Source organism: Ascaphus truei, chromosome 2 (genome assembly GCF_040206685.1).
Source record: "Ascaphus truei isolate aAscTru1 chromosome 2, aAscTru1.hap1, whole genome shotgun sequence".
NCBI classification, from domain to species: Eukaryota; Metazoa; Chordata; class Amphibia; order Anura; family Ascaphidae; genus Ascaphus; species Ascaphus truei.
The window spans coordinates 85,658,315-85,682,333 of NC_134484.1; the positions used below are offsets into that span (position 1 = coordinate 85,658,315).

Genomic DNA, 24,019 nt, shown 5'->3' on the forward strand with positions numbered 1-24,019 from the left:
AGGAATGCTGAATCAGGAAGAGCATGTGCCGTGGACTCTGTGCAAAAATATTCCACTTCATATTCTTTCGTTTTTTACTTTATATTCAGCATTTATTAGCCATACAAAATTGAGATTTTTTTGAAGATATCAAATGTAACTAATCATAATTCTCAGAATAGCAGATGAACAAATGACAAAAAAAAACCTACTGTGGGTAAATAATGAAATAAGATGGAACAATGAAAGTAAATGGGCAATTAGGAATATAATATCACAGAAATACAGAAATGCCAGAGGAAACTGATGCACGTTCTATATTCTGGGGGCTTAAAATAAAAGTTCCCTTGCAAGTCACGTTTGCTTCGACCCACTTTACAGCTCGCTCTGCAGGTCCACGTGTGTCTGCCCGTCAAGAAGAGGTTAAAATGCTATTTGTTTTTTCAAACCCTGTGCTGTTCCTAGTAAAACAGATAACTCTTTCCTGTAGCAAAACAACAGGGAAATGTGCTCCCTGCGGCCCCCCGACGTGTGGCTGGACAGATCTGTTTCCCTTGGCGTTCTTTCAGGCAATGAACTTGTCACATCGTGTTTGTGTCAGAGAGAAAGTGGCACAGAATGACAGGGAATTACCGAATACAAACAGCTGGACTCCTTGGAACAATGTCACTGGGTTTGCTTGTATATGGGTTTTTCCCCCCCTTCCTTTGGGTCAACATAAGACAATGTTGGAGCTTAGAGACTGATCAAGATTATTTTGTTGTATTTCTGTCCCTTTCCTGGACATAAGTGATTAAAGTGTAGTAGTCTATCTTCCAGACTGTGAATCTGAATGGCTGGCAATTAACAGACCTACCGTTTCACTCCATGGAAGAAAGGGAATTTTTTTGTGTAAAGTGTCTCTTATTTTCTCACATAATAATCATAGCATAATCATATTAAAAATGAGGTTCACAGTGTTTCCTTATACAACCGTATTGGGCTCTTCTGAAATCGGACACGGTTACCACCATTTGGTAAAATACTTAACCAATGCAGAGCAGCCGCCTCTGTTATCCATGCAAATGGGGTTTGAGGCCTTATATGCAAAAAAGAATGTTAGCAGCACAATGATCTATTTTTGGAAATATATATATATATATATATATATATATATATTTATTATTATTATTATTATTATTACAGTATTATTTGATATATATATATATATATATATATATATATATATATTATTATTTTTCCCCTTGTAAATATTCAAATTCTTTGACTTTTTTTTTAATTTTTTGGGCATGTTCTTTATTTTCCTTTGCGGTTGAGAAAAAAAATCATGGAAAATTAAATTAAAAAATGGGAGAGGGGAGCAATAGAAACGAGAGGTAACTCTCAATGTATTACTTCCTGGTAAAATATTTTATAAATAAATAGCACTACAATACGAAAAATAATGAAATCGGATATGAGGTGTAGCTCATTAAATAATTGTACAGAAAGATAATTAAATACATTGTGCATGGAATATTTAGCGACTATTCTACCAATATGAGGCGTTCTAGCTCCGTCTAATATGCACAAGCAGACATGGCGACTATCACTAATTCTCTGCTAGTCTCATTGGTTTGGAGCCGGCCTCACTGGTAATTGGCATCAATTTTCCCATAGACTTAAATAATGTCTCACTGATAAATCAGTTTTTACTTTAAAATGCAATTTCTTGATCCAGAGTTACTAAATCGCACGAATTTCAGGGATTTCAGAGGTTGACACCTCTGGTATACTTTTTTTTTTATTTTTTTTATTTACTGAACCGTATCCAGTGATCCCAGGTTCAATGAAACGTAGCCATGAAATTGCTACGTCCATGTGACCATTTTCCATTATTATGGCTTCCCAGACACGATTCAGACTATACTCCATAGCTTCCAATGTGATGCTATAGAACCCCTCGCTGCTGTCTGCGAGAGGGCAATGTTCCCTCTGCACACGGTTCCTGCAGAGTTGTGACGTCTAATCATTTAGTGTGTGGTTTTTCTGGAGACAAAACTGCTGTTGAGCTGTAAAATATTTTATTGGGATTGTACTTTCAAGACCTCACAACCCAGATGTATTAATATTCTGTTTATTCAGATGTATTAATGTTCTGTCGGTCTCTGGTTATTCATTTCAGGATGTGAGCTCTGCAGACAGGGTCTCCCTAATGCCCATTGTTTAACTTCCTCTTTAATGCACTTGTGATACTTTGTATATGACCTCCCTCCACTGTCTTCTCAATTCCGTAAAGCGCTGCATACATCGGTGATGCTACATAAATAAGCACATAGAAGGTTAAAACACCAATCTCTCTCTTTTACTGCTAATATTGCTATATCTCTTACAACCCCCTCTATTTCTCTAACCCCATCCCACATTCTAATAACCCAAATTTTCTCCTCCCCCAATACACACACACACACACACACACACACACACACACACACACACACACACACACACACACACACACACACACACACACACACACACACACACACACACACACACTCTTACTTTACCATATCTTGGGGGAAGGCCTCCGGTGCCGCACCGATCCTGCTGGCTGGTGTCGAAGTTGGGCCCGGCTTCCGGTCAGGCCTAACTTCTGTCGCAGGCTGGGAGCTTCCAGTGAAAGCCTGGCTTGTGCTGGGGAGAACTGTAGTGTGGAAGCCAACAAACGCCCGGCAGCCGGACACCCATGTTGGTACCGATGTGATGTTGGCCTCCTTCCCCCCTGGAATAGGGGACCATGCTTTAAATTGGTTTCCCTCATACCTATGGGGTACTCCAACCTCTTGTATGTCACCTCTGGGGTCCCACAAAGCTTTGTTCTGGGGCCCCTACTCTTTTCAGTCTTCATTAATAATGTATCTCCAGCTCGTAAGGGAGCTTCATTACACATGTATGCGGGTGACACAATCTTATATACACACAGCCCCAGCCTCACTGTGAACACAAACTTCAATCTAATTTTTCAAGACTCGAATACTAGATTTCTCAAAACAGTGTTTTAAATGGAGACAAAACTGTAACAATGGTGTTTGGACTAAGGCTGCGGCCATGGAGATCACGACGGCGCGCAGGAGGGCGCGCGCGGCGCGATCACATAGATGTGCCTCTTAGAGGCTGTCTATAGAGCCCGCGGGAGCAGAGGCGCCGGCGCTCGCGGCCGGGTCACATGAGCGGGTCGCCCCCAATGAGGGCGAACCAGCTCCGTGACGTAACAGCTGCGCTCCCCCAACACGCCTCCCCGTCTCCTCTGCATTCAGGACACAGATCTTTCCTGCTGCAGGCGGCGGGGAAGCCGAGTGAACGCTTGCGCCCTCTCCAGCGTTCAGCATGGCCGCAGCCTAAGGCTGCGCTTATAGTGACTGCGACGTCAGGCTGCAGTCGCTGGAAAAATCAAAATGAGATGACTTCCAGTGATCGCGACCAAGCCGTCGCGTCGCGCTTACTATAAGCGCACAACGGCGGCAATGCATTTGTTTTGACGCGATGTCGTGTCGCCGGCACTATAAGCACAGCCTTAGGCTACATTTTTAAAGCTACCAATGACTGAGCTACATTCAGACCCAATTCTAGACCCCGTCACTAGTTTTAAATATCTTGGCTTGAATCCCATTTAACATTTGGGTTGCGCATGGATACTCCGTCATCCAAAACCGATGCCAAACTAGGGGTACTTTATAGAATCAAATGCTCCCTAAGCCAGCTGGTCAGAAAGCGCGTCGCACAGCAGCTGCTAATGCCAATTATAGACTATGGGGACATAAGGGCCTGTTCTTGTAGCATGAAATTGTGACAAATCGCTTGGACACGTTGCGACCATGCACGTGGCCTGTGTGAGCTGCGGGCGCGCCTGCTTGGCGCTAAGCTGCTTGCCGAGCGAGCAAATTTGAATTTGCCGCTCGTGAGCGCTTCATATGAGCGGTTCGTCCAATGAGGGCGAACCAGCTCCGTGCTGTAGAGGCCGCGCCCCGCGCGCGCGCACCTAGCCGGCCAGGAAAAGCACGGCCGAGCAGGGCGCAGCGCCGGAGCGCCTCTACCCACCCTGGACGAGGCCTTAGGTCGTAGCCATGGTTAGCACAAACAGAACTCCTTAAGGCAATGATCGTGGCTATAGATCGCGCGAAGAAACAGATACATTTTATTTTGCTGCACGACAGTCGGGTCACGTGCGCGTTTCAGCCAATGAGGGCTCACCGCTCTCGTGACGGGAACGCCTCCCAGCACGCCCCCCCCCCCCGTCGCGCAACCCAGCAGGCCATGTAAGCGCTCCTGCAAAGCGTGGCGTGGCCACCATGGACGCAGCCTTAGAAGCAAACTTGCATGTTTTGCTAGTCTGTAAACCCTTTTCACATGTCTGAACCGTGCAAAAAGGCTTTTTTATGAAGCATTTTCATTCTGGCAGTGCAAATCCGGGAGGAATGGCTCTCCCCTCCCCCCCGTCCCCGTCCCCCCCCATGTCGGCGGCCCTGCTTCCTGGTAATATAGTCCATAAAGCGATGCACTCACTCACGGTACTTTGATTAAAAAAAAACTGCCACAGGTGCTAAGCAACAGCGGGCCCGTGCAACAACACAGACTGACGATTAATTCAAGTTATGAAGAGAAGGGGCAATCCAGTGGTCTTTCACCCCCCCCCCCCCCCAAAAAAAACCAGGGAAGACTAATGGAGGGCGCCTTTTCTTCGTAACTTATTTCCTGGTAAAACATTTTCTAAATAAAATGTAGGCAAGCTGTTACACAATTTAATGTTTTTAATGAATTGCAATAAACTAGAATTTGAAAGCAAAAAACCTTCACACACACTTTTGAATGTGGAAGATTTAGGGGTGTTTAGCAAAAAGAGCAGTGTTTTAATCTGTTTAGTGCCCGGGGGTTCTGTGGTGTGTGATAAACCATTGGTTAATGGGGGACCCACTAGCACTGAGCGAGGTATGTACAGAAGGTTGGACCCCGTTGTTATCTGGCACCGCTAATGCGTAATACGAGACTTGACCAGGCTTCCGATGTAACTGTCTGCCCCCCTCTACATACCAACATGTCACTTCTTCCATGCAGTTCCTGGCATTACATCCTGCAGGTGTGAGCCAAGGCGAGGCCTGAAAGTTAAAATAAACAAAGGTAGAAGCTGCTGCGGAACAAACACAAAAACACTCTCTCTGCTTATGCATTTGTTACTCATGCAAGATCCTGGTGCTGGAGCTGCCCAGATCCTGCTAAATAACCCTTTCCAGTGCTACTTAGGTACACGTACGTCTCCTTTCCTGCAATTCCACATTCTTATTTACATGGTATCAGCACATAGATTTGCTTTTCTTTTTTTCACCCACGTAACATTCCTTGTGAAGTCCTCCCATTGGTTTATTTTTTACATATAGAAAATATTTAGGAGGCCTTTAAAACCTGTGGTCTTTCAACACACTGCAAAGTACATACTGTACACAGCAATGCAGTGGATTCCAGGCAGTGAAAGGGTTATTTTCTTTGTTTTTGTAACTTGCCTTTTTATTAAATGTTTTGTTGTACGGAGGGGAGGGGGGTACAGGAAATACAACGGGTGGGACAGAGGGACACACTTTTATTTTTTATTTTACCTTTAACGTCCTGATATTGATTTAATTTAGGAATGACCTCCAACTTTCCTTGTTTACTTGGCTAGTCCCAAATGATTGCAGTATATATTGTGTAGTCCATGGAACACTGTGTGTTGTGATCTGGCCTTGGAGAAAAACAAGGGGCACACTGTTATTTATTTTAAATACCCAGTCCCACTCCTACAGTAAATATAAATGAATAACACATCCCTCTTTGGAATCCTCCAGCTGCTATCACCTTCTCACTGTAGAGCTAGCAACAGAGCACAAGCCGGAGCTTGTCTGGAGGACACAAAAATGCTTCAGTCCGCACAGATTTGTTTTTTTAACTTCATGTGTGAGATCTCTTCTTGCCCTTTCTTTATGCAGCTGTTTTTATTTTGTAAAATCTGATACTCCGTTTAGGAGATCTATGCATTTGAAATAGTATCCAGGAGGTTAAAATAAAGCTCTTTCCAGAGTCCATTGCAATCTAAAGGCTACATGAAAATCTAGCGATTAATCATGTGTTTTTAAAGGCTGAATTTTTTTTTTTTCCACACAGGACATGCTCGTGGGCAAGATACTAACATGAGTTAAACGTGGTTAGGCTTCCTGCTTAACTCTTTGAGTGCCAGAAGGAACAGCAGCGCATTGTGCTTGGGTAACCTCTGTCACTCAAGGGGTTAATGCTGGCCAAACAAGTTTCTTAAAAAATGCGTTGTGAAAAAATGAAACTGGCAGCTAAAATGTGACACCCTTAGCATGTACGTTTACATCCACAATTGGAATATTTGTTCGATTACACACTGTGTAGTATTCTAAAGACTGGAAGAGACTTGTTGTCTGAGACATAACTTCTGCTTTGTAATTGCCTGTTTTGTTCAGATGCCTTCTGTTTGGAAGGCTGATATCAAGAAAATGGTAGGCTGAAAGCCCAAGAGCTATAAGAAAATCGGTATGTTTATGCAGCCACTGATTCATCCCAAATTTTCCTCGCCTAGATCAGGGGTGGTCAACTCCAGTCCTCAAGGGCCACCAACAGGTTAGATTGGAAGGATCTCCCTGCTTCAGCACAAGTAGCTCATAGACTGAGCTGCTGATTTAGCCACTTGTGCTGATGCAGGGATATCCTTAAAATCTGACCTGTTGGTGGCGCTTGAGGCCTGGAGTTGACCACCCTTGTCCTAGACCTAACGTCAGAAGTGCCATATTGTGTCCCATTGACTCCCGTCCCCCGTGATCACGATAGCGACGCCCCCGCGGTGAAGTGAAGAGTTGGGTCCCCTTCCGTTCAGATTACGTGTGGATCTCCCCATGAAGATTACCAAAAAAGACGACATTCTCTGAAAGTAATAATGACCTCCAGAGTGTTTTCCTCCTGATGTTCAGTGACAGTCAGAAGGGCACTTAACCAGGTCAATTACAAATGTTTTTTTCAACCACCATGTCTTCCCCCTGGTCTGAAGATTGTCACATTAATGGTTACTTGGTAAATCAGACAATGACCGTAGATCCCTTTTTTATGTTTGTGTGTTTGAATCTAGTTTTCACTTTGAATATAAACGAGGGAGTGAACATAATTATTGGCAGGGTTGGGGAGGAATTCCCACAAAAATGTAAAGACCCTTTCCACAAAATGTAAATGTATCCTATCTATTTGGATTTACCAGTGTAACAGTGTTTCCCCCTCCGCCCTACCCCCCAATTGCAGATAGGGGCCATTACAGGGTGTGTGTGTGGTGGTAACAAGAGGGCTGAGTCGTCTGCGATGCCTTGGGGACACAGGAACAGGCTTCTGGGGTTCATACCCCACATAATACTTAGCAGTGCAGCGCCTCCATCTGCCGTAGGCTCCAGGAATACTGTGGTCTACCCACAGTAGAACTTTTACTCTCCCCCCCCCCCCCCCCCAGTTAGATCACACACCAGGCCGGAGGTATATTGCAAACAGGAACGGTTTATTACTACACACTTGGCAGCAAGCAACAGCTACGCAGGGAAGAGCACATGGGAAGGCCCCAATCTCAGGCTCCCAGATGTGTGACCTACCTTCCTCAGAGTGAAGGAACAACCTCTACCTTTAGGGCGGTCCTGCCCCTAAGTACAGCTGAAGGCGGGCACCCCGTTATCCCAGCTACAACAGGATGTACCACCCCCTGCTTTCACTCAAGTGCAGTACCAAAGGTGAAGGGGAAAACCCCATACCAACTACTGGCAAGGCCTGCTTATACCAGGACTTACTGCCAGCCCACTGGGTAGAATAGTAGCCAGGGGGTACCCCGATACACCAGTTTAAAAAAAATAAAAATATAAAAAAAAGCTTTTCTGGCTGGTGCAGCAGTGAAGCTGCCGCTGGTGGCATTTTCACTTTTCATTTTTCAGGAACTAGTAGGTAGAGCTGTGAATGGCACAGGGGCCCCAAGGTTCAGATTAAATACACAACTGGATACCAGGCTCGAATAGAACGGTTTCAAGCAGTTTGGTTAAAATAAAACAGAAAACAAACAATCCCTGGGTAGGGGTACGTCCCCCTCCCAACCCTCTTACTCCATTCTTAGCGGGTGTCGGTATCTCGGCTCAGGTTTAGCTGTCCCATCACATGAGGAAATGGGAAGCCGTGACATCATATGCAGCTTCCTATTGGCCCATGTGACAGGGGGCTTTACACCTGAGCTGAGATACCCCCAAAGGAGGTAAGTATCTCAGAAAGCATGGGGTCCCCGGAGACCCCCTGCTTCAATCCTCAATCCTACACAAAAAAAAGGAAAGCCACGCAGTGCAGCTACTCGGTCCTTCTTGCCGGCCCGTGAGACCTGCTGTCCCTAGGCAGTGCCTTAACTGCTTACCGCTTAGGGACGGACCTGCTTGGGAGTAACAGGCTGGAAGCCGTGCAAAGGTCCATGTCAGCAGGTTAACGTTTATACTGCAGTCCCAAGTAACCACTTAGCATGGTAGAGAGACAGGAAGCTAAATATTCCATATATCTGCCTGCGTCTGCGATCTCAGGTCTGGTATAGGGATTCCAGACCTGCCTAATGCATCCAGCAACCTGGAGCTGAACGCTTAGCTCTGCAGTTCCCGGGAAAGTAGAAATGCAGCGCTGACTTATCCCCATACAGACTGCCTTATTTCCCCCTCACACTATGTATTTCTATTTCTATTGTTTTCAGTAACATGCCAATTACAATACATAAACAGCTTTATTCTTTGATTTTTGTTTGTTTTATTCTGTAAGGAGCAGAGGGCTCGCAAGAAGAAGAAAAAAAAAAAAGGATTAAAAATAATTATTTTAGGTTTTTGAAGCACACCATTTAAAAAATATATATATATTTTAACCAGGGCGTTTAACTTGAACCAAAATGCATGCCCCCAACCTCTGGGGAATACCTGGTTCTTGAAATATTTATCTCTTAAAACTCCCTGAAATTAATATTGGTGTGGGAGATCAATTTGTCTGCAAGGATCAGCCATGGTCTGGAGACAGCCTTTTAAATCTACAACGTCCCAAATCTGAAAGACTAACAAAGCTATCTTCTTTCTTTCTCGCTTTTTCTCTATCGCTTTTTCTCTATCGCTTTTTCTCTCTCGCTTTCTCTCTCTCTCTCTCGTTTTCTCTCTCTCTCTCTCGCTTTCTCTCTCTCTCTCTCTCTCTCTTTCTCTCTTTCTCCTCTTTCTCTCTTTCTCTCTTTCTTTCCCCCCTCCTACATCTCAATTATAGAAATTAAGCCATTAGAACCATGTGCCATTCATTTGGATTTGAATAATTATTTAGAAAGTACTGAAGTACAGTACTATTCTCTCAATTGGTATCTGGCACTACTGTGCTCTTTAGGGAGCAGCGCAGAAATCGGGCCCTAAATATTATTGTGGTGTTCATGGTTTTTATAACAAACTCGGCTAACAATTGCAATCATAGGTTTTACTAAAATGAAAGATTATTGAAAGTGGTTTAATGGGCAAAGCTGATGCATGTGTCTGCAATGGGCTCCGTATGTAGCATGGTGTGCGGTAATCTTTCCACTGATCACAGGCAGTACTGCAGCTCCTCCAAGTGGCTGGGAAAACCAGGTCATATGATAATGACTGTCACCTAACACCACTGAGTATTATCTGCAGCCTCTCCGCATAAGAGAAGGATAAGACCTATGGCTGGGAGCCCAGGATGCATTAGTAATGGATTGATTGAAAAGCACTTTACTGCAGGGCATCTGGAGCTCGCCCTTGCTCTAAAGAGTCATGTGGCTGTTTTTATGAGCATTGAAATGTTTCAAGAAAAGTGGAACAAACACATTTAATTTTGGTGTCTACATATTTCTTCAGTAGGCAGACAACATGCCCCTGCTGTGTAGCGCACAGATGGCATGCACTATACAATATTGGCTGGTAATCTGCTTGTGTCCTAGAAGATTAAGAAGGTCTTGGTTCTGCATGTGAAATGAGCTGATATTTTGCCTAAACGAATTGAAATCCTTATCTGCAGTATTTTGCATTGGACAAAAGGACCAGGCAGATTCAAGAGCATAAATTGGATCTTCAATGTGTACGTGTTTGCTGGGATTAAATAATGCGTTACATTGGATGGTTGCAGAAGCAGGAAAGCCATGACCGCTTCAGCAGGTTGTTGGCGTTTTGCAGGAGCAAACCATGCCCTGTCTAGGGAGGGTAATCGCCTTAACAACACAGGGAAGTAACTTATTAAACAACTGGGTGCTGCAGTCATGTGAGCTCCGAGGGATCTTCGGAGAGACAGAAGAGTGCACTGCGGCCTGGTTAGTGAAGTGAAGAAAGCACAGCTCCCCCATGTAAAGAGTGACTTCTACAACTGCGTAAATGAACCAGAGGAGGAGTATATTATATGCGCTTCTATAAGATGACCCATTAGGACATTTCTGCTGCAATGGATTCTAGAGACGTTGACCTACAGGACGACTACAAGTCACCTTTTAACTTTGACTCTGGACTCAATAGAAATTATCTTTTCTTGTCACCCCGGTTGAACGACACTCCACCGGATTCACCTACACTGCTGAGGACGGGTAAAATGTCACTGCATGTAGCCTAGCCGTTTTGTCTGTAGTGTGCAGCTTTGCGTTATGTTTTTGGTGTGTGGGGCTCCTGTCTCACAATCCTGAAGCAGGAAACCTTAGTTTAGTGCTGGGATCGCATATTGATTTCCATGTCCTGTCTCCTGATGTAGCCGGTGGGATGATGTAAACTCCCAGCCCCTTTTATATCAACAGTAATTTGTAAGGAAAAGGTTAAACAGAGCAAGCTATTTCGGTTTATTCAATGTGAAATGATTGAGATTTGCAGTGTAAACACCTTCAGTGCTGAGGATCCTAGAAGCCATTGCAGAACGTTCTTTCCTGAGTTATGCGAGACCCTAACCTGCCCCCAACCCAACAAAAAAAATCAGTTTGCATTGTATATTAACTGGTGTTTTGTCACGCAGCTGCAGCATGTGCTACTAACATGTTGGCCAGCGTGATATTACTGATAAATAGATCTAGTAGAAAAATGAGTCATACGGTTGGATAGGTTTGGGGATTTTAAATCCGAACTTTGATGCTGAAACCGGCTCACGCTCAGATGTTTTTTTGTTTTCATTATTTGGGAATGTGAACCAGAACTTCTAAACAAAATCATATTCCTTGCTTTTGATGGTTTTTTTTTTCCAAATCCAAAACCAGTCAAGTTCTGATAAAAAATATCTTTTAGAACCAAAGGCAAAACACCAGTGAAAGTGCCCACCCTCTGCGATTGTGTAACCCCTCTGGTGCCACAGGGGCCTGCAACCCTCTGTGTTTTATTGGTTGCAGAATGGGACGGTTGTTTTTTTGTTTTTGAGGAGACAGGCTTGTAAATGTCTATCCATAAGTTATACGTCCTGTGCCAACCAAGATCTTATTTACTTTGGGTCACAGCATTTGTTTCATTTTTAAATGAAGTTCTTGTAAGGAACACAACTTTGTAGGTAAATGATTAACAAGGAAAGGGCACTCCCAAAGTGAACCCGAGAACTGTTCCTTTTCTGCTAATTAAATCCAAACATATAGAAGATAAGGTCACAGACCAATACCTCGGTGAAATGCATCACAGCACTTGGGATTTTAGTTTTCATCCCACAGGATGTAATCAAACCACTAGTGTTACTTTCCCCACATCCGAGTAGAGAATATTTAATTTGTGCAGCCGTTTGTCACAGCGTTATTTATATTCCTTGGGATAATAGCTTTCTGTAGATTTGACAACTTTTTTTTTTAATGCATTTTAAACTAATAATATAACCAACTCTTTTTTTTGGCCAATTCTACAAATTCATCATCAGATCACTGCCCCGTGAAATTTATATTTGCTTTACAATACATGAATATCAAGATAACACAGTCATCTGATTTATATTGTCTTTTTTTTTGCTATTTCCTTAACTTCTTTACGGTCGGTCGGAGAGAGCGGCGGTGCCTTGCTATAACCAATGATTTAATACTTATTCATATTTAATCATTTCTAGTTTAATTTATTCCATGATGTACCCATAAATCTGGATGAATCGGTTCATAGCATCCCATTTTATTATTGCTTTTGTATAAAAAGCAACGTTATTTATGTTTGTTTTAGTCTATTTTTGTTAACCCCTTTTCTGCTGGAGTGTCCATGAGATTAATGTCTATTTTCTGCTTCTGGATTGCACGCACTTTGTGCCGTGGAGATTATTACAAAACTTCAATTAATTAAAAACTGGGTGGGGGGTGAGGGGAAGAGGTACATTTTTGACTAGCTACAAACAAGTAGACCTTTTTGACAAGCTACAAACTAGCTACAAACAAGTAGACCTTGTCTAGTGGCCAATTGTTCATGTGGTATTTGTTAACCTGGAATGGCTGGCAGTCCGTAATGTGCTATATGCTTTACACCATGCAGGTATTGTGACGCATGGCCACTACCTCCCCTCTGGCAGAGAGGAAAGCAGCACATTGCAGCAAAGGCATTGGTTTAAATCTGGTAGAAGGCATATCTAAGGGGGAGAGAGTTGGTTAATATACACCAGCAGTCAGTATTTGTTTTCTACGGAGTAAACATATTTTTGATTATTGCTATAGATGTAGTCAACATTATTGCAACAGCTGGCGTGCTGCAGCGGGACATACACAATGCATCAGCAGGAGGAGCCGCATTGGTTTGAGTCAGGCGTGCGCGAGGGGGTGTGGATACCCTGCTATTTTGCTAGCGGGAGTGTGTGCAATAATACTGGCTACATCTGTATTGCCAGCTCCCCTTTTGTTGTGGGAGGGTGCAGGTCTGGAAACGGTGCTCTCCCAGAGCCACTTTGAAAGAAGAGCTGCCAATCACCGCTCCCGCTGCAGCACAATGTTACTCCATGCATTTTAAAGGCGAAAGCCATACAATATCCTACATGTATGTTTTGTTTTTCCCCCAAATAAATCAGTTCTGTAGTATTGGATAATACTTGCTACATTTTTTTACAAAATTATTATTCAACTCTTAAAGCAGCAGTCCAAGCTGCTGTTTTTTTTTTTTGGTTGAAGGATAGAAAACAGAGCGATGTCATAAAAGGAACCTTTTCCAGTGGGCCAAAGTTGTGAGTGGAGTACCTCAAGGATCGATATTGGGACCCTTGCTTTTTAATTAATTACCTTGAGGTTGGCATAAAGAGTAAAGTCTCTATCTTTCTTGGTGACCCTGAATTGTATAAGGTAGTGGAATCAGAGCAGGATGTAATTTCTCTCTAAGGACTTGGAGAGACTGGAAACTTGGGCATGTAAATGGCAGATGAGGTTTAATACAGATAAATGTAAGGTTGTACATTTGGGAAACAAGAATAAACAGGCGACTTACAAATTAAATGGGGGAAAATTAGATGAATCCTTGATGGAGAAGGATTTAGGAGTGCTTGTATACGCAGGCTTAGCAATAGGGCCCAATGTCCTGCAGTAGCTGCAAAGGCAAATAAGATCTTATCTTGCATTAAACGGGATGGAAGGGAAGTAAACATAATTATGCCCCTCTATAAAGCATTAGTAAGACCACACCATGAATATGGAGTACAGTTTTGGGCACCACTCCATAAAAAAATACATTATGGAACTAGAAAAAGTGCAGAGAAGAGCCACCAAATTAATGAAGGGGATGGAAAATCTGACTTATGAGAGGCCAGCAAATTTAGATTTGTTTATATTAGAAGAGTGGCATCTAAGAGGGGATATAAGAACTATATACAAATATATTCGGGGTCAATACAAGGAGTTTTCAAAAGAACTGTTCATCCCAAGAACAGTACAAACAGCACGGGGGTCATCCCTTAAGGTTGGAGGAAAGATTTTTCCAGCAACAAAGGAAAGGGTTCTTTACAGCAATTGGAGTTAAAATGTGGAATTCATTACCCATGGAGACTGTGATGGCAGATACAATAAATATCTTAAAAAAAAAGTTGGACAACATTTTAGAAAGGCATGGTATACAGGGAAACAGGCAGCCCTCACTTATCCAACGGAATGCATTCTGGAAGTAGCGTTGGATAGTGAAAACGTTGTAAAGTGAGTCCCATGTTAATCAGTGGCGGTGAGCGTCGGATAACGCATTGAGGCGTCGAAAAACGGCCCATAGGGTTGCATTGTAAAGCGTTGGATATGCCATTTGTTGTAAAGGGAAACGTTGGATAGCGAGGACTACCTGTATACCAAATAAGTAAACATGGGAAGGATGTTGATCCACAGAGAAATCTGATTGCCAATATTTGGATTTGGGAAGGAAATTTTTTTTTCTCCATTAGATGATATTTTCACAAAGTCCTAATGAAGCAACAATTAGTCAAACAGATAAACATAAGCAGCAGATATGTTGCTGGAGAAATGCAAAGCCTATTAATTTTTAATAAGACAGAAATAAGTGAAACTATTACATTAAGAATGATTTGAAGCCCATAGTTATTAAGCAGTGTTGTGCCATAGGACACTTTCTGGTGCTGGAGGACACCTTCCATACCATTGACTTGTATAGATTGTATGGTGTCCTCCAGCGCTGTGGTGGTTTGTTTGGTCTTTGACATTCCGTGCAATATGCAAGTGATCAAATCTTGTAAAATGTGCTATTCGCATCGTATTCAATAAAGTGTATGAGAAATCGTGACAGGAAAAACGGAGCAAATGTATTCCATCTACTCTACTGGCTGTTACTCAAGTATGGGAATGTGTGTAAATATGTCCTGCAAGTAGAATAGATTATCCAGTATTGGTTATCAAGTGTATTACCAGGAATTAATACATTGGTAACGCCATCGTTTTAAAGTATGTCCTGGGCACAGTTATATTAATACATGGTTACATTAAACGTAAAAAGTATGGTTGTTATAAACTGAGAGAGACAGTGAGTGCCCATACTAATAGTAATTTAAAAATTCACTTCAAACAGACCACTTTTGTTACAAAACCTCCATGCAAATTACGTAGTTGTTTTTTTACTAGTGATATTTTTGCATAGACCATTCTTATTAAACACAGTGCACCTATATAGCTAGTGCCTTCCTTCGATATAGTATTTATTTGCTCACACTTTTAATGAAAAGGTCCCTTGAGTGTGAAAGTATCAAGGTGTATATTTTTCTTTCGTATTCTGTAAGTTTATGGAGTATTTCATTTTTACAGTTTTCACTGGGACAAAAAACGTGGCATAATCCTCACTGGCTACCAGTCAAATTTATTTATTTACTTATTTACAAAATATTTTACCAGGAAGTAATACATGGAGAGTTACCTCTCGTTTTCAAGTATGTCCTGGGCACATAGTTATGATGACAAATACATGTTTACAAATACAGTTACATAAATGAGCAGGGTATACATTATATACGAGACATTGCGTGCACAGTTAAAGATAATATATATTATGGGCGTATGAAACAGTTACAGACCAGATTAAAGTGTGTGACAGCCTTAGATTTGAAAGAAGCTTCTAACGTATCACACACCCAAAAGATTATTACTGGTATTATTATTATTATTATTATTATTAAATATCAAGTCTCAAAGTGCAGAGACCTTTTACACATAGAACATGTTGGCAAGTATTAAAGGCTTGTTTCGTTGATGGGCACATGTTTCTCACCATTAGATTTGCTGAAGCCGGAGTCGATACCAGAGGGAGGAGATGCAGCTGCAACAGTGACAGACGTATTATCAGAGGAGGAGCAAGAGAAACTAAGAGAAGAGCTTGAAAAGGTCTTTAATATTGCTTTATACCAGGGGTGTGCAAACTGGGGAACAACATTTTCTATGGGGGCGCCGAACCGAGCCCCGCGCTTAGAGACCTCGTGCTCTTTCCCACAACATTATAACTGATAGCCAGGGGAGAACGCGGTGCCTCTGTAACTGCCTCTTACCTCCTATCCGGCTGCCCCTCCTGCACCTTCTGATAGTGCCGACACGTTGCCATGACAACATGACGAGGACGTTGGGGAGGAGGAGATGCCAGAGAGCAGGGGGGAGGAGGGCACAACTTAAAAGGTTTGTGCATGCCTGCTCTCTGCAATTCGTCATGGTAATCCTACGTTGTGCGGCTTACAATAATTTTTGACATACTTGATTTCCAGTTTTGTTCTCCCATTTCATGGAATTAAAATGGTTGCTAAACCGCGGCCCAACAGGAAGGCGCAATAGATTACGTTGCTGTTTCCTTTTAGATGCCTTCAGGCGGTTTTTTTTTTTTTTTAATTAAATAAATCAGTTCTGTACTATGAGAAAATACTTGTAGCATTTAAAAAAAAATGTTTTAAAGACATTTTTAATGTTTCTAATGTAGGAAGCATTTCCAAAGTGACAGCCCCTTCCCCTTCTGATAGGCTCTGGCCCCGCCCTCTCTCTAGCAGTGCACCAATTGTATCTAGTAACTGCCCTGTCACATAATATTGCTGGACTACATTGCCCACAATGCTGTGCAAGAACTGAATTAAATAACCCGAGCAAGCGATCGATTACAGGAGAACGGATAGATCTGCAACTTAATCGTTTGTCAGTGTGCAGATTGTATTGATGCGCATATTGAATGGGGGGGGGGGGGGGAAATATATATATATATATATATATATCAACCCCACACTGATGAGACCCATTAAGGTCGAAACAGCTGTCTGTGGGTGGTTTTCTGGGTATGCACCTTAACCCTGGCTGTGCTCAAAGCTGTGACCATGCAGCAAGCTTAAGCCTATAGGGAACCATGTTAAAAATGGTTTTTGAGGCAAAAAGTGACACTGTGTGCTCATTTGCATGTCATTTCCCAGAATCCCTTGCTGCAGGGGAAGTGCTGTATGCTGGGTGATAATGGGGAAAGGCGGGGTTGCAGAGCTGCCTAAGACATGCAGATGAGCATACAGTTGTATTTGCATATATATGTATGCTCATCTGCATGTCTTAGGCACCCCGCCTTTCCCCGCCTATATATACTGTATATATATATATATATATATTTTTTTTTAAACGGCAGCTTGAACTGCAGCTTTAATAAACCCTTCCCTGTAGTGCCTCACTGGCAGTGAAGGGGTTAAAATCATACACCAAGCCGTGTGTGCTGCCTTGGCCTTATATTCAACTGAACAGGGTTCTCCTTTCTTTTAGGTAGAAGAGGAGATACAAACTCTTAGCCAAGTATTGGCTGCAAAGGAGAGACATCTAGCAGAAATCAAAAGGAAACTGGGAGTCACTCCACTGACTGAGCTGAAGCAGAACATTTCCAAAGGATTACAGGATGTCGCTTCCACCACTGTGTACGTTCCCCTCCCAATGCCCCATGTTCAGACCATAGGAATGGGCAGGTTTAGAGTAGTCAGTGGGGAAATTTCTTTCTGTGCTGCGAGTACACAGTCTCATGGTTATTATCTCTGAAACCGCATATGATCGCAGTAAAGCTGGAACTACATGTAATTTTCATGTAATAACAAAGGAGGGAGAGTGAGTAGGTGGTATCATTTTTATTGGAGCAACAAATAGTTGAAATGTTACGAGCTTTCGAACCTCTCTGGGTCGTTCATTGGTGAAGTCCTATCCAATGAAGATCCTGAGAGGTTCGGGTGCTTGTAACATATCAACTACTTGTTGGTCCAATAAAAGGGTTCATACCACCTACTCCCTCTCCCTTCTTACATGGAGGAAAGGACCAACACGGCCACCCACCCTTCTTTGCCTGCAATTGTTAAATAAACAGTCAGTTGTTTATTCGACAGAATCTATATTTTGAGCCATCAGAAGATAACCTGCTAAAAGGTGCAGTGACGATTCAAAATCTTTACAAATCGCCTTATACTCCATGTTTTCTCACCGGGGCGTCCCGCTGATTTACTAAGGCCGAGTCCAAGGAGCAGGCGCGCGCAATGGAGCACATGGCCCCGCGAGCTCGCCTGTCAGTCGAGCGATCTGTGGACTACAGATCCTCGCGTCAGGGAGGCGTGTCGGAGGCGTGGCCGATGATGTCACAGAGCTGGTTTGCCCTCATTAACCGGGAACTACTTTAATAAAACATTGGAAACGAAACAGCAAGGTAATGTGAAGAAACAAAATACTCAATAGTGCATTCATGTCACTCAAGAACATGCTCTCAAACACCAGAAAGTGCTGGACATGCAGATTAGCACAATAATTACTATGAAGATGCATAAAAGTAATAATAATAATAAAAAGAAAACACCTGCTAATACAACCTTCTGGGTGGTTCTTTTTCATGCCATTTTCAGATTCATTTAGTATATTAAATTGAAGCTTGAACACTGCTCCGAAAGTCACCTTGGAGAGTACCAATTCAGGAGCACTGCTGATTTCTATGGCATCAGTATATTCCCAAGGAATGGCTGGTGAAGTGATTCCAATGATGCAGCAATGAGTCAGAAAGCAGACCATGTTGCAAGGCGGACATTTTTCTTTACTCCGAGGGGGAAAAAAATATTTCGCATACATCCTTTCCCAAATTAAACAAGGATGCGTTTCGCATTGAAGTATTCGATCGGGATGAAGAATGAAAAGAAAACATTTTCTGGGTCTCCATTGTGGTTGGAAAGCAGCCGGTTACAGATTTATGCTTCTCGTAACCACTCTTGTGATTGAAACATTATTTATGACACAATCTCTTCTCTTCAGATGAGAAACAAGGCAGCGTGTAAGCTTTCTACCTGCAACTCAAACCCGTAGTTGGTTATTTTCTTACTTTGAAGTCTGTGATTCCTTATTTGAATTGAGATTTAGGTAGCTGTGTGGTGTTATCTGAAGAACAGTATGTCGTTCGCATAATGTTGAAGAAAAAAGCTGTGTGTGCTGTGCACGCGCATAGTAAGTGAAACTTCTTTGACTTTTGTCACAGAAATTGTATTTGTATTGGTGATGTTTTAATTAAAAATCAAAATACAATTTCATTGACAAAACGCAAATAAATTTGACTTAGAACATGCGTACACATCCCTTGTATTTGCACTAAGCGTGAATTCCTCGTGTGTGTGTGTGTGTGTGCGCGTGACTGTGTGTGTGTGCGCGTGACTGTGTGTGTGTGCGTGTGACTGTGTGTGTGCGTGTGACTGTGCGTGTTACTGTGTGACTGTGTGTGACTGTGCGCGTGACAGTGCACGGTGCACGTGACAGTGCGTGTGCGCGCGACTGACTGTGTGCGCGACTGACTGTGTGCGTGTGTCTGTGCGTGTGTGCGTGACCGTGTGTGTGTGTGTGTGTGACCGTGTGCGTGCGTGTGACCGTGTGACGTATGCGCAGCCCCCCTGCACCTCACACATCCCCCTAACCTATTCACAGTCAGTGTGTGTGTGTATGTGTCAGTCAGTGTGTGTGTGTGTGTGTGTGTGTGTGTGTGTGTGTGTGTGTGTGTGTGTGTGTCAGTCAGTGTGTGTGTATGTGTCAGTGTGTGCATGTGTCAGTCAGTGTGTGTGTGCATGTGTGTCAGTCAGTGTGTGTGTATGTGTGTCAGTCAGTTTGTGTGTGTGTGTGTGTGTGTGTGTGTGTGTGTGTGTATATATATGTATGTGTGTGTGTCTGTCACTGTATGTGTGTCTCTCTTTCTGTGTCCTGCCCCCTCTCTCCTGACTCCCCCCCCCCCCCCCTCAAAGGCAGGCAGAGCTGCGGACCCGCGGCGGCTCTGTCTGAGACTCTCCTCCCCCCCTCCCTCACAGACAGGCAGAGCTGCGGACCCGCGGCGGCTCTGCCTGAGACTCTCCTCCCCCCCCCCCTCACAGACAGGCAGAGCTGCGGACCCGCGGCGGCTCTGCCTGAGTCTCTCCTCCCCCCCCCCCCCTCTCACAGACAGGCAGAGCTGCGGACCCGCGGCGGCTCTGCCTGAGTCTCTCCTCCTCCCCTCACACCCCCTCACAGACAGGCAGAGCTGCGGACCCGCGGCGGCTCTGCCTGAGACTCTCCTCCCCCCCCCCCCTCACAGACAGGCAGAGCTGCGGACCCGCGGCGGCTCTGCCTGAGTCTCTCCTCCCCCCCCCCCCTCTCACAGACAGGCAGAGCTGCGGACCCGCGGCGGCTCTGCCTGAGTCTCTCCTCCCCCCCCCCCCCTCTCACAGACAGGCAGAGCTGCGGACCCGCGGCGGCTCTGCCTGAGACTCTCCTCCCCCCCTCCCCCCTCACAGACAGGCAGAGCTGCGGACCCGCGGCGGCTCTGCCTGAGACGCCTACTCCCCTCACAGGCAGGCAGAGCTGCGGACCCGCGGCGGCTCTGCCTGAGTCTCTCCTCCCCCCCCCACCCCCCGGCGAGACGCGGCCGCACTGGGCAGATACCTTAATCAAGGACCCCCCCCCCTCCGGAAGTGCTGCGTGGGCAGAGGGCAGAGGCAGTGTCGGCGGGGAAGGGGGGCAGCGCGTCATCGTCAGCGGGAGCTGGCTTTGAGGGGAACGCTGCAGCGATCCCCTTCTGATGGTGCTGTGGGGAACGCAGCTCACTCTACCCCCCCCCCCCCCCCCCCCGTTCCATGCCTCGGCCGGGGGAGGTCAGCAGGAGTGGCGGCAATTAAATTTTGAGGGCTGCCGCCGCATGTCAGCAGGTGGGGGGAGCAGAGCTCGTTAGGAGCTGCGGCGGCGGTTACCCTCCATGATCCCTGGGCTCCTCTCCTCGACCCCGGTGGCGCTCAGTCAGCGGGACGCAGGAAAGCGGAGGTAGGGAGGAGAGAGGCTGCGCGGCATGGCAGCGGCCGTTAGGAGCGGCGGCTATCGTCGCCGCATATGTCACGGTGTGTGGGGGGTGTGGGGCTCGGGGGGGGGTGCGGGGTGATTGGGATTGGGAGCGGCGCCGGCGGCTATCGCCGCCGCCGCCGCATCTGATTTGTGGAGCGGGTGTGATGTCAGTGTTGGGGTCGGGCTGAGCCAGAGCACAGCCCGGCCTCAACTGCCAGCACTGACGTCACATCCGTTTCATCTCTGTCTCCACAATTCTTTTTTGCCCCATCACGAATGAGGTGCCACTAAGGAAGTTTCACTTCAAAAAAAGCCCATCTCCTCATTTCAGTTCCCTTTCATACACAGGTGTTTCCTTTCTGTGCTCTATTTTCACTTGAAATATGTTCATTTATAGATACAGGAAGACATCAGAAACTCTGTCTCAGGCTGGACAGAAGGCCTCTGCTGCCTTTTCATCTGTTGGCTCTGTCATTACAAAAAAGCTGGAGGATGTAAAGTAAGTATCACATTACCGAGTGAAAGTCTTACATTTAACGCAGTTTGATAGAACGGTTTATGCTGTGCCTGATTTGGTAATGTTTTTGAGGGGAAATGAGGCTGGCCAGCGATGTACGATTTGACACATCCTATTATATAATGGGTGTTTGGTAACTTATCCCTAAAACTTCTTGTAACCATTCCCCAAATTGCAAAGTGACTCACATGGGGCAAAATAGGTCAAAATACATTGATGCAAGCGCTTCAACTTTATGGCTAAGAAGGAGGATCCAAAAATGGCACTTACAAATGTTCTGTTTCTCAATCTAAAACATTGAATTCCTAGAATACAATACATTATTATGAACTGGTGCATCCATGTATTCTGTAAGTTGTCCTTTTCATTGCCAGGGTTTGTTTTTGTTTTTGCTCCACGCCTGACTTATTACACTGAACAGATGTGGCTGATGTTTGGACACACACAGCCAAGATTCCACTTGCTAAGACAACCTGATGCATCATTTTTATTTGGCTCTGCATGTTCCAAGCAGTCCTCCTATGTGTAATCTTTTCAAAGCACGGCATGTGATTTAGGCCCATGCTTCAAAGTAAAACACGTCCTAGTTAATAGCACGGTGTAAATGTGTTGGACTTCACTTCCTAAAACTTATCGTGCCTTTATAGCTTAACGCTGCTCAGAAATTATCCATGTGAATGTGCTGTAAGGTGCGTTTATGGCTTAGGCCAGTTCACTAAATCTGGGCCTATGTTTGTATCGTCACCCACTCTTGACAAGGTTTACTCTCTCTACCCCCTAATCAAGATGCTTCTCTTATCAGGGAAGCTTTGTGCTCCATTCATTCATTGGAATGGAGCTCAAACGTTCCCGAACACTGAGATCTTAGACATCACTTTTTACCCTTTTAAGCCTATAGAAAGACTTTTCAGTGGGAATAAAGCATTTGTTTTGACGGCACTGCTGCCTTTACCATTAATTCACGTTGCAATGATGTGAAAGCACTGAGACATATGATATGAAACCATCTGCAAAATCTTACATTTCATCATTTAAATATATATATTTAATTTACAAATGACAGCTAGGAAACAAGACGAATATCACAGGATAAATAAAATACTTGCTGCTTTGTGCCGTGGCTGGTTAGAGGCTCAGACTTGCAGTACATACCAAATTTGTATTGTTGAAGCAGTTATCAAATCCAATGGTGGGGAATTATTTTTACTTTGCCATCTTTCGAAAACAGAGTGTTACTGGCGGGTTCTCACCATATATAGCGGGCCGTAAAGTCAATGTCTCCTTAAAAATAGTTTGTCCTCTTGAACGGCTTCTTTAGGCTATTCTTGGACAGAGACTTACAATCTTTAAACAAATTGTATCGTGTTGATGTCCAGAGATATAGAACAGCTGTCCCACCCCAAAGCAGTGAAAGAAATGGAACAGTTTTACAATTAACTTCACTTGGGGAGTGATAGATAACAAGGGTCATTTTGAAGCACTCCACAGCAGCATCAGGAGAGTTCTGTTGAGGCCTCATAAGGTCCATATGCTGCCGATTGGTTGCTTATGCTTGTAGTTTGTACGTAACACTGCCACACTTGCTATGTTATACCTCTTTCAGTGTCCCTCTGGTGCTAAAATCTTATTGCCATAAAGCTTATTCCAGCTGCAATGCATTTAACGGTATTTTCCTTTACTAACTCTCACTATCTCTTTTTTCCAATGCTGCCCTATAGTATACGCTCTATACAGCACTCAATTAGTATGCCTGCTATGAGGTAATGTATACTTCTGTGAGAATAGGTACATGCACTGCCCTTTTTTTTAAAATACAGTTTGCTTTTACCCAGTACCCAATGCATGTCATGTTTTTGTTAATATACATAAATAATTTCTATGCTTAAAGGTGTAACACTTTAAAAAACAAAAAAAAAGGAGGAGGATGGAACAGGAAAGCAGACGATTTAACATACAATCTTTGTTGTTTAGCATTTTTGTTTGAGATTCATATTGGGGGCTTAGAATCATTGGACCGTAAAAACCATTTTCCTATGAGCAACGTCCGCAATAAAAAAAATGACAAGAACAGAACTGTGGATTGTTACTCCATAAAAAAGGCCATATTTACTGTTGGAAAGGAGACATTTGTAATGTTGGCTACACCGCTGAATTTAAAATCTACTAGGTAATTTTACTCATTTTGGTGCCGTAGGCGGCTGCATCATTTCATTGCTGTGTTTTGAAGGCAAATAAAGCATTCTAGATATATTATTTGCTTGTCGGATATAATTCTATTCTCACTGGGTGTGATATTACAGCCCGGAGAGCCCGGAGACCTCCCTGATAGTGTCGGAATTTGGGGTTTGAAAATATAAATGTAACCCTGTTTCCCCCCAATCGCAGATAGGGTCTATCACGGGGAAAACTTCACTGGTTACGTGGTATATTGTGGTGCAGACCTGCTGGTAACAGTTGACTTCACTCTCAGGCAGGAGGTATAAAATAACACAGGATTCGTTTTGGTCTTTCTGTATTCAGCAGTCACAGATGATAGCAGTTGTTAGGGTATCCACCCTAAGGATGTCCCTGGATCCACTCCCAGCCAAAGGGCACCGAGAGTGGTCCTTGCACTTCTTTTATCCCCTTGTGGCATAAGAGGTATTGGTCTCCCACCGTTCCCCTAAGAGAGGGCCTAAAACTGCCAGAGCCCTGACAGCTTAGCTGGTTAAACCTTGCCTCTCACGGTAGAGGCA

The 24,019-nt window shown here is 44.1% G+C and overlaps 1 protein-coding gene and 1 long non-coding RNA gene across 5 annotated transcripts in view; one reads left to right on the forward strand and one right to left on the reverse strand.

Moving 5' to 3' along the window:
* Positions 1-24,019, forward strand: part of TPD52 (tumor protein D52) — an 86,934-nt gene that overhangs the window by 53,747 nt on the left and 9,168 nt on the right. For 2 of the 4 annotated variants that reach the window (XM_075583054.1, XM_075583055.1), the window contains exons 2-5: positions 15,720-15,826; positions 17,219-17,367; positions 21,165-21,266; positions 23,003-23,044. In XM_075583054.1, the coding sequence (XP_075439169.1) occupies positions 15,720-15,826; positions 17,219-17,367; positions 21,165-21,266; positions 23,003-23,044 (400 nt within the window). Of the gene's footprint in view, positions 1-10,004; positions 10,628-15,719; positions 15,827-17,218; positions 17,368-21,164; positions 21,267-23,002; positions 23,045-24,019 lie in introns of those variants that run through there. The other 2 variants (XM_075583051.1, XM_075583053.1) reach the window with 2 other exon arrangements.
* On the reverse strand, positions 2,039-5,709 carry LOC142488533 (uncharacterized). The gene is made up of 4 exons (XR_012799477.1): positions 5,610-5,709; positions 5,050-5,114; positions 2,529-2,743; positions 2,039-2,277 (listed from the first exon to the last, which is right to left on the reverse strand). It is a non-coding gene; the product is annotated as an uncharacterized LOC142488533 (long non-coding RNA).